General features: G+C 38.6%; 1 protein-coding gene across 1 annotated transcript in view; it reads right to left on the bottom strand.

The window, feature by feature from the left end:
• The window catches only part of TTN (titin), a 243,634-nt gene that overhangs the window by 46,993 nt on the left and 185,519 nt on the right, over positions 1-11,122 (bottom strand). The window contains 21 exon segments of the mRNA XM_068949560.1: positions 58-360; positions 457-1,044; positions 1,161-1,457; positions 1,542-1,739; positions 2,226-2,330; positions 2,414-3,004; positions 3,167-3,454; positions 3,549-3,839; positions 3,949-4,236; positions 5,032-5,337; positions 5,425-5,727; positions 5,817-6,113; positions 6,206-6,493; positions 6,615-6,914; positions 7,151-7,453; positions 7,544-7,843; positions 7,957-8,232; positions 9,253-9,555; positions 9,889-10,188; positions 10,388-10,672; positions 10,786-11,106. Coding sequence (XP_068805661.1) covers positions 58-360; positions 457-1,044; positions 1,161-1,457; positions 1,542-1,739; positions 2,226-2,330; positions 2,414-3,004; positions 3,167-3,454; positions 3,549-3,839; positions 3,949-4,236; positions 5,032-5,337; positions 5,425-5,727; positions 5,817-6,113; positions 6,206-6,493; positions 6,615-6,914; positions 7,151-7,453; positions 7,544-7,843; positions 7,957-8,232; positions 9,253-9,555; positions 9,889-10,188; positions 10,388-10,672; positions 10,786-11,106 — 6,531 coding nt within the window.

Here is an 11,122-nt window from a genome sequence, read left to right as displayed (position 1 = left end):
AAGAAGTCATTCTTACTGTTTATATGAACTTTGCTAAAAGAAAGGCATGATACTAACATGCAACATCCTTGCATATGACTGAGTTTGAAGCATCACTTGGTGGTCCAACTCCTGCTCTGTTTTCTGCGCTGACGCGGAATTCATATTCATTTCCTTCCAGAAGCCCAGTTACTTTGCATCTTAGATCTGAAACTGGTTTCTTTGTTGCTCTGACCCATCTTAAACCTTTCTTTTCTTTCCTCTCCACATAGTAACCTGTGATTTCACTTCCACCATCATCTACTGGTCTTTTCCAGGTAACTGTCACAGTATTTTTAGTCACATTTGTTACTTCTGGTTTTCCAGGAGGGCCTGGGGGACCTGATAAGGACGAAAAAGGTACAAAGGTAAGACAAAAATCAAGTCTTTAGAAATTAATAAAAAACACACTTGCACCTCTTATCTTGTTTTGCTTACCAAATCTATCCACCATTTTAACTGGCTCTGATTGTACTGGTTCACCCTTGCCATACTGATTCACTGCTGAGACACGGAAAACATACTCATTTCCTTGAATGAGCTTGCTAACGACATGCCTACAGCTCTCAATATTTTCAGCAACTAATGTCCAGAGCAGGCGGCTGGTTTCTCTCTTCTCAAGAACATATGATTTGATTGGTGATCCACCATCTTCTGCAGGAGGTGACCACGTAAGAGTGGCTTTTTCTGCTGAAACGTTGCTGATCTCAATAGGCCCTGGAGGCCCTGGAACATCTAAAACTTTCACATGTATGCTCTCCTGCTTAGTACCAAAAGGATTGGTTGCAGTGATTGTGTATTCACCAGAATCTTTTCTGGCTGCATATTTGATGCTTAGAGTAGAAGAAGTTGGCGTTGTTTCAATGTGCACAAGCTCTGAGGGTCTAAAATCTTTTCCAGCTTTTGACCATGATGAAGTTGGAAGTGGCTTGCCACGGATACTAACAGCAGATACTGTGATGGTGTCCCCTGCTTTCACTGTTAAACCTTCCTTCAGTGTCGGATCAATAACAATAGTTGGTGCCTCTGTAAAAAACAAACCGAAAACCGAGGATTGTTTTAGTAAGAACAACAAAAAAAAAAAAGCATTTGTTATTAATAATTAAAATAAAATCCTTCAGTTCTTCATGCCATCTACATACCATACTCATCCTTGCATATTATGGTGTCTGTGGATTCTGATGGAGGACTGATAGCCCCAGCAGTGTTCTTTGCTCTAATTCTGAACTCGTACTTGGCACCTTCAATAAGGTCAGTTACAGTAAATGCACAATCTGGAACATTCACGTGATTAGCCTTTGTCCAGGTCTTTGAAGGCAAATCTCGTTTTTCAACAATGTACCCAGTTAACTTATGTCCACCATCATATTTTGGTTCTGTCCAAATGAGTGTTACTGAGTTCCTAGTTACATTGATAACTTCAGGCTTCCCAGGAGGATCTAAAGAAAAAAATAATAAGCTCAAACAACAGTCATTTGTTGTCAACTCTCAGAATTTTTATTTGTGTTCTCCTGATGACTCACCAATAGGATCAAGCGCCACAACTGGTTCAGATGGCAGACTTGGTTTACCTACTCCAGCCAGATTGATTGCCATTACTCTGAACTCATATTCCAGACCTTCAGTTAATCCTGTCACTCTGAAATCTTTCATCCTTATTGGAGTTTTATTGGCTCTTTTCCACAGAATACTATTTCTTTCTTTGACTTCAATGTGATAACCTAAAAGATAAAAGGGGAGAGGTAAAATATGAGGGTTTTGCAGAAATCTTCATGTACCATAGCTTTGTGAAACACCATTGTGTCTATATGGCATTGTCACATAGGAATTGTGCAGGAGTGACAATGAAAAACAGATTAAGAAATGGATGTGAATATACATTACAGATATATATAATTATATAGTTTGTAAATGCAAATTGCTAATGTTAAACACCCAAGTAAGGTAGATATTTGGATTTGTTTTTCTTTCTTTAGATATTTCGGCTATGTATGCAAAAATACTATTTCTCAGGTAAGTTAAGTTTCTCCTTTAAGTTAAACTTTCCAAAAAGTTCAGCATAAATACAGAAGGAATAGGAAGTAAAACAGTACAATCAATCAATCAATCAATTTAAAGCATAAAGATCTGATAGTTTTATCTTACTCTTTGACAGGGAGGAAGAATTATTAAGAGGGGAAATACTAAGGAGGCTTTGGGGGATATACCTGTAATTGGTGAGCCTCCAGTTCTTCTGGGGTCAGTCCAAGTTAAAGCTACAGAATCATGTCGAACATCAACAATGTTGGGAGGTGGAGGAGCATCTGGCACATCTAAACAATATAAAAAATGAAAAAATAAATATCACTCCTAAAACATTATTTTAAAGTTAAAAAAAATGATAACATACACTTACCAAATGGATGTTTTGCAATGACAGGGTCAGATTTAAGACCTTCACCTACTCCATATTTATTTTCAGCCCTGATCCTGAATGTATATTCATTTCCTTCATGAAGTCTTGTCACTCTAAATGTCGTTTTCTGGACCGCAGAAGCACAAGTAACCCACTTATTGTTTACATTATCTCTCTTCTCTAGGACATAGTTAGTAATTTCTGAACCACCATCATCTTTTGGAGGACCCCACTTTAAGGTTATGGCATCAGCTGTGACTTCTTCAAATTTAACTGGACCTGTTGGTATGCCAGGTTTGCCAACAACTTTTACAGAAATAGTGCCTTCCTTGCTGCCAGCAATGTTCTTCAGAGTGATTGTGTATTTTCCAGCATCAGCTTTCTGGCAGTCACGTACTAAAAGCGTGGTGTTAACTGCTGTAGATTCAAATGCAACTCTTCCACTCTCAGTAAGCACCACATCTTCACCTTTCTTCCAAGTTACAGTTGGGACAGGCTTGCCTTTAATGGGTATTTTGAGACGGAAATTGCTACCTTCTTTAGCTACATAGCACAAATCAGGTAGATCTCTTAAATCAAGATCAGGTGCCACTGCAAAAATAAAAGTAACCAATTACTAACTCTGTGTTAAAATTCAGATGCTGTTTCAAAGGCACCTGATTTGTATGTATGCATAATAATGATGCTAAGCATAAAATAAGTATAATTTGGATAAATGACTGAGTTAATTAATGATCTTAAGTTTCTTCTTACCAATGTCATCTCTTGCCACAATTGTGAGCTCGGTTGGAGTTCCATATCCAGCATCATTTTGAGCCCTAACTCTGAAAGTGTATTCCTGTCCTTCTTTCAGGTCCCTCATTGAAAAATGGAGGTTCTTTGCTCGCATAACTTCTTGCCATTTATCCTCACTAGTTAGAACCTCAACAACATATGCAAAAATACGGCTTCCACCATCACTGATAGGTTTTTTCCATACTAAATTGCAAGATGATTTTGTTACAGCTGAAGCTTTTAGATCCACGACTGGCCCAGGCGTTTCTAGAAGGAAGAAAAGTATAGTAAGTGTCCATTTAGGCTAAAAATTAAAATGATTTGAATAGCAAAGTAGGAGAAATAGATTAATTTTTCTTACCAGAAGCTTTAACAGCATCACGAGTTTCACAGGGATCACCAATACCATATTCATTTTCAGCAAAAACCCTGAAGAAATAAGATTTGCCTTCTTCTAAGTTAGTTATCCTGCAGCTTGTCTTTGGACACTCTGTTGTTACTGTGGACCATGACTTTCTTTCTGCATCACGTTTTTCAATGACGTAATTTTTGACTGGACTGCCGCCATCTATTAGTGGAGGTTCCCATGTAATGAAGGCAGAATCCTTAGATGCTTCTTTTACAGCCAGGTTAACAGGAGGGCCTGGAGTATCTAGATGAATACAAGCCCCCCTCATTTGATTTAGTAAACAAAATACAAAAAAATTATCAGTTAAAAAGTGAACAAATATTAATATATTTGGGGAAACGCCGACACTTACCAAGTACTTTTACAACAATGGTGTATTCCTTCTTGCCACAGCTATTCTCCAGACTTAGGACATATTTTCCAGCATCATATTTGTTTACATTTTCACAACGCAGGAAAGTATCAAAATCAGTTGACTTGATGTCTAATCCTTGTCTGTCTCTTAGGTTGGCACCCACTTTAGACCACATAATCTTTGGAGGTGGACGTCCTCTTACTGGCACATAAAGCCTCATTGTGACTCCAGCACGCAACACAAGGACTTTCCTTAGTTCTGCGTCAAGTTCTCCCTCAGGAGGAACTGTGTGTATAACAAAAATCATGCAATTAACACAACATCTTTAAGAATATCATTAAAGTTACAGTGACAAGAAGTCCTTGTTTACTGTCATTTCACTAGATTAGCCAACTTGCTCTCATGTCCATGGTGATGTTAGTTAGTGGCATGCTTCCCATTTCAAGATTATTCATAAACCTGGCTTTTTTCTGCACTAACTTCTCTTCCTTCTCTTCTGCCTTTTCCACTACTTGCATTTCTTATTATATGAAGAAGTCTCCTAGTTCCTTTATAGTTCAAAGGAGTTTCAAAGCCTCTTATATGGTTCCACTTATCCTGAATCAAGACAGCTCTGTGAAGCAATGCTTTTGTATATACAACAAAACGAATAAAGTAGGCAGCATGGCTACTAAGGAATAAGTGCCATATAATTAAATAGTGTGCCACACAGATGCTTAATAGAGTAATCTCAGCTCCAAATTCTTTAGAAGGTATGAATAAGATTGAAAGTTTTAAGAATGGAAGAGAGATCTGAAAAACCCGTTTGAAGGATTAGAGAAAGAAAAAATTCTTGAAGGCCAAAATAAGAGGTGAATGCATCTGGCATGCAAGTAAAAGAAGCAGACACCATATTCAGATTCTATTCTATTCTTCATAGAATAGAATATTCTCTTTCAAATTAGCCACTTTTAACCTACAATTTTTGAGAAATGCCACATTCCAAATTAATCTCCTTCTCTGATCTGTGACAAATCCTTCCTACAGAACCCATCCTATGAATTAAAAGTCAAAAAGTTAAATTGTTTTCAGTAAACATACTTAAAATGTCTTTGGCAGTGTGTTTATCAGGAACATCACTTGGATCACTGTATCCAATCTTATTGACAGCATAAATGCGGAACTGGTACTCTGTGTCCTCCATCAGCCCCGTTACCACAAATTGTGTAGCCTGTAAGTTCTTGGGTAGATTGCATCTGACCCAGTTGTCTGTGTCAGCTCTTTTTACTTCTACTAGATAGCCAATAATAGGGCTTCCACCATCATATGCTGGTTTGCTCCATGACAGGCTTATTGAATTACGGGTAGTATCAACCACTTTCGGGAAGGCAGGTGGGCCAGGAGGATCTGAGAAGTGAAATAACAAAGTTAATCATATAAAATGCTGTACAAAAATATTTGGGCATACTACCTGAGACATTACTTTTAACTTACATTGAGGATCACGAGCATATGCTGCTTTAGATGGTGCACTAGGCTTGCCAGGTCCAGCCTTATTCAGTGCTGTTACCCGGAACTCATATTCTGTTCCTTCTTGGAGTCCAGTGGCCTTAACAGTTCTTTCAATGACAGGCTTCCTGTTTACCTTTGTCCAGTTAAGAGCCTTAGTTTCACGCTTCTCAAGTATATAGCCAGTTATTGGGGACCCACCATCACTAGCTGGGGGCTTCCAGCTAACAGTCATGAAGTCTTTTGTTATATTACTAATTATCGGTGGATCACAAGGTCCGGGTACATCTGTGAAGATTTATTTGAAAGTTATGTTCACAATCATGAGCGAACTCAAAAAAGCAATGATTCATGAAGCTATACTGCAAAACACTTACCATATGGATTCTTAGCAACTGCTGGTTCAGTGAAGATAGGGTCTCCAACACCGTATTTATTTTCAGCACATATGCGGAACTGATACTCATGTCCTTCTATTAGTTTCTCCACCGTGCAGCTTGTAATTGGCACATTGGCAGTGACCTGGGCCCAGTTTGGTCTGCTTGTTTCACGCTTGTCAACAATGTAGTTAGTAATTTCTGAACCTCCATCTTCCAGAGGAGGCTCCCAAGAAAGCATTGCATGATCTGCATACATATGTTTGATTTTAACAGAGGCTGGAGGACCAGGCTTATCTGGAAGAAGTAAGATCACATTCTTACAGCTCTAGCTCTTGCTATATCATTTAACTATAAATGTATTTATTAACAGGCAGTCTTTAGCTTACCAAGTACTTTAAGCTTAATGGTTGCTGATTTTGATCCACTTGCATTTTCAGCAGTAATAGTATAGTCTCCCGTTTGCTTCCTGTTAACACTGAACAACTCAACTGTAGCAAGGTTTCTCTTAGTTGTGATCTTAACACCTTCAGATGGTTTTAAAACTTCTCCTTCTTTCTTCCAGGTAATTGATGGCATAGGCTTGCCATATACAGTTGCCTCCAGACACACATTAGTTCCAGCTTTTACTGTAAGCTGTGATTGCATAGATACATCCAACTCTATTCTGGGAGGAACTGAAAGGAAACAACAAAAAAGTTAAAGAAGTAAGAAATAAACATCTAATTCTTCACATGAGTATTAGTTAAAAATGCACAAACTCTTATCAGAGTTCTCAAAAGCTGTTACATTTCTCACCATTTTCTGGACGAATGGTCACTGGATCAGAAGGTTCTGAAGGTTGGCTAATGTTAACTGCTGTCTTGGCAATTGCTCTAAATTGATATTGAGCGTTCTCTTCCAAATCTGTAGCAGTGTACTCTTCTAGAGGTATTTGATGAGGAGTTGTATTGCACCGGACCCACTTATCACTAGGCAATTTGCAAGCTTCAACAAAGTAGCCAATAAGTTTGCTACCGCCATCATGCTTTGGTCTTGTCCATACCAGTGATACAGTACTCTTAGTGACATCAATAACCTCAGGTTTCCCAGGGGGATCTAAGCCAAATAAGAACAAGTTATAGTCTGTTTTGCCAAAAAATCTGATGAATAAAAAAAATGGCTTTACTGGATCCTATTGACCGCACATCTACACACAGTACACTCACAGCATGCTTATGGTAGACATGAAAACATAAACATATGGGCAGACTGACGATTATAGAGTTGCATATATATTTAAACTAACCATAATAACAGCAGTTTGTTGCAAACTATTGGTATGTTTGGCTTACCGACTGGTGCCCTTGCTGTGACAAACTCAGTTGGTTTGCTAGGTTTACTTGCTCCAGCTCTGTTCAATGCATAAATTCTGAAAGTATACTCAAGACCTTCAATCAGCCCCACACAAGGGTACTCCGTGGAGCGCACAGCTGTGTCATTAGCCTTCACCCAGAGTAAACTGTTCCTTTCTTTACGCTCAATGAGATAACCAGTGATTGGACTGCCTCCATCACTATCTGGTTTATCCCAGGCAACAAAAATGCAGTCCTTATTGACCTTAGTAATACGTGCATTCTTCGGCTCACTAGGAACATCTAGAGGGAAATATAAGGATGGATATCAATCGCATGCTTTCTTACTAGGAGGACTAAAAAGAGAAATGCTGCTATAAAATACTGACATACCAAATGGGAACCTTGCAGTCATCTTGCCAGATGTAAGTGGCTCAGAAATCCCAAAACGATTTTCAGCACGAACACGAAACATATATTCTTCTCCAGGAATCAGTTTTCCGATTCTGCAACTTGTCTTTGTAACAGAAGCTAAAGCTGTTACCCAGTCCCCTCGGCTTACATCACATTTCTCAACTACATAGTTTGTAATATTACTGCCACCATCTTCAAGAGGTATATGCCATGTGAGAGTGCAAGCATCAGCATCAATTTCAGAAATGTCAAATGGAGGCTGTGGAGGACCTGGCTTATCTGCACAAAGATATACATTAAGAAAAAGAGATGTAAGAAAATGGAAGACAGTGGAATATACTAAAACTAGTTTTGTATAAATCTAGGTTTAAAAGTAATAAAATGAAACGTACCCATGACTATCACTCTGATTTTCTGACGATCAGTGCCAGAGCTGTTTTCTGCAGTAAGAGTGTAAAAATCAGTATCTTTTCTAGTCACATCCTTAATGATAAGAACAGAAGATTTTTCTGCTTTATGTACAGCAAGGCGACTGGACGTAAGAACATCTTGGTCTCCTTTCATCCATTTGCAGACTGGCTGAGGTTTCCCGTATACATGAGCTTCAATTCTCAGTTTCTTTCCAGCTTTAATGTGAACATGATCAGGCATCAGGATCTTAGGTGGGACTGGAAAAAAGCACACACAGACATAGAAATTCAGCTTCAGTGACAAATTAATTTACTTTTTCTTATTGCTTTATGCAAAAGTCCTCTGCTTCTACCTAAAGTGGTATTACCAGCAGGAATGACATGATAATTTTTAATTTAGATTCCACTTAGGGACAACTCAGGGTTGTGCAATGGGCAATATCTGCTCCAGTTTTACTTTTGCATTCTGATACCAGTTACAGGATAATATTTTTGAGTTTGGATCACCTTCTCATGTATTTATGTGGAGACTAGCACACTATTTATGCATCACACATAATTCTTCTTTACATCTGGAACCTGTCATTGCCCACTCTGTGTTTGAAAAAGTCCCTGTCTTATACTGCTGCCTCGCTTTTCTCCTCCTTCATGTCTGTCTTGCAAAAAGACTGAAGTTCTCACTGAACTAAACCCACTTCCACAATCACTGTTTTCATTACCTTTGAATCATTCTTCAAATAGAACCCCTTCTCCTACTTCTTCACAAAATCTTTCCAATCATTCCCAAACCTGCCCCTCAACCCTAGGCCTTTTTGTGCCTCAGGGACACCTCCCCTTAGTTACGCCAACCTGTCCTTCCTCCCCCTCTCTTCACATTTTTTACTAGCTTTACAATATAAACAATTTCATTTCTGTTGTCTTAAAACAGCTCCTACTTTTGACCTAATTTATCTCTCAAACTTCTGCTCTGACTCTTTTTGTCTCTTTCATTTTAAGTTCATGATTGTATTTATTATTTCTCTTTAGTTCCTGTCTTCTGGTGCCACTTGCACTCAGCTGAAACCACACCTCCAAAATTCTTTAATGATTTTGAATTAGTGTTCAACTCTCATCCTTTCTGACCTGTCAGAAGTATTCAGTATTGCTAAACCATAATCCTCTAGATAATTTCATAAAGTAGCTGACTTTCTGGGACTCAGTCTAAGAACTAGAATTCTTGCTCATTTCATTATTAAAACAGATTATTTTAACATTGGTAGTATTTAATCAGATACTTACTGAGTTGTTCTTTAATTTCAAATATTCCTTCAGCTTCTCTCGGCAAACTTACTCCTACAGCATTTCTAGCTGCCACTCTAAACTTGTATTTCTTTCCCTCTTTCAGACCAGCTACAACAATGGACAGATCTTTAATAATTGAATATTCTGTCCAGCGATCTGCTGGCTGTTCATCTTCTTTGTAGCTAACAATGTACCCATCAACTTTAGAGCCTCCATCACGCAGTGGTGGCAGCCAGCCCAAAGTAGCACTGTTCTTTGTAATTTCAGTAACTTCAAGTTTTCTTGGTGGATCAGGTTCACCTTTACAAGGGAGAAAAAAAGGAAACATATTAAACATTGAATTTCCAAGAATTTGACTATTGAATATTGGTTAAATTACTAAGAAAACTAGACGCTATACATGCTATCTCAGCAAGGACAATGCTGAAAGGAGCAAAATTATGAATGACCATAAAGGTACTATATTCATAGACTGTGTTATGTGTATGCAGGACACACTGACATGGAAATATTTATGTTTGACATGGAGTGGTTAGCAGCATTGTCTGACTTAGAAATTCCTGCTTTCAAAAAATGCAAAATCTTATTCAAATTAGAAGTCAACAAGAAAACATGTATAAATGCAATACTTACTTAGGGGATCCGTTGCTAGGATTGGTTTTGGTATGTCACTTGGAACACCTGACCCATATTCATTTACTGCTGTTACCCTAAAGAAGTACTCATTTCCAGGTACAAGGTTAGCTACTTGGAAACTAGTTTTCTTTAGTTCTGCAGTGACTGTTGCCCAGGTCTTTCTGTCAGCTTCACGTTTCTGCAGGATGTAATGAGTCACTGGGCTACCCCCATCGTTCTCTGGAGGTGCCCATGAAAGATGACATGACATCTTGGTGACATCTGAAACCCTGAAGTCTGCCACAGGTCCAGGAGTATCTATAAAGAAATTTCAATTTATGTTAATCTTTTCTTCTTTAACAAGTTAAATAGGTTAATAGCTTCTTATACAGGGAGAATTAGTATTAGTTGATACGGTTGTGCTCAAATATTGTAAGCACTAGGGATCATAAAAACTCCCGCAATTAACGGACAAATAATTAAAACGTTCCCTACAGGTATTTTTCTGGTTACTCACCTAGGACTCTGACATTCACAAATACAGCCTTTTCTCCAGCTGCATTAACAAGTGTCAATGAATATTTGCCTGAGTCATCACGTGTTGAATTGGGGATGACACAGAAGGCCATAGTGTCAACCAGATCAACCTGTCCTTTTCTGATGACATTATCAACAACCATTCTCCTCCAGGTGACTTTCGGTGCTGGGCGACCCCTAATAATAGCAAAAAGTCGGATAGGGCATCCTGCTCTGACTGTGACTAACTTTCTCATGCTTGCATCCAGCTCAATCTCAGGAGGTTCTGAAAGATGAAATTAAAGAAATAAAATGCAAAGTTTAGCATATGAAATAAAATAAAACCAGAGCAAACAGAGATTGTATGTGAACACTCATAAAGAAAACGGGAAAAATCACCAAGTATTTCTTTAGGAGACACAGCTTCTTTCAGTTCAGCTGGACGGCCAAGGCCAACCTGATTTTGGGCAGAAACTCTGAACTCATATAACTGGTTCTCATCCAGGCTGGTGGCTGTAAATTCTGTATGAATAACTTGTGCAGCGACATTGCATCGTTTCCATCCTGCTTCAGGATCAGCACCCTCCACTTTTGGTCTAATTTCTACAACATATCCAATAATTGGAGCACCACCATCATACACTGGTTTTCCCCAGCCAAGGGTAATGGAACTTTTTGTGCTATCAACCACCCTCAGGTTTGTGGGAGGACCAGGTGGCTCTGAAAGACATAATAA

This window comes from Struthio camelus, chromosome 6 (genome assembly GCF_040807025.1).
Source record: "Struthio camelus isolate bStrCam1 chromosome 6, bStrCam1.hap1, whole genome shotgun sequence".
Classification (NCBI taxonomy): domain Eukaryota; kingdom Metazoa; phylum Chordata; class Aves; order Struthioniformes; family Struthionidae; genus Struthio; species Struthio camelus.
This window is presented reverse-complemented; position numbering and strand designations above follow the sequence as displayed.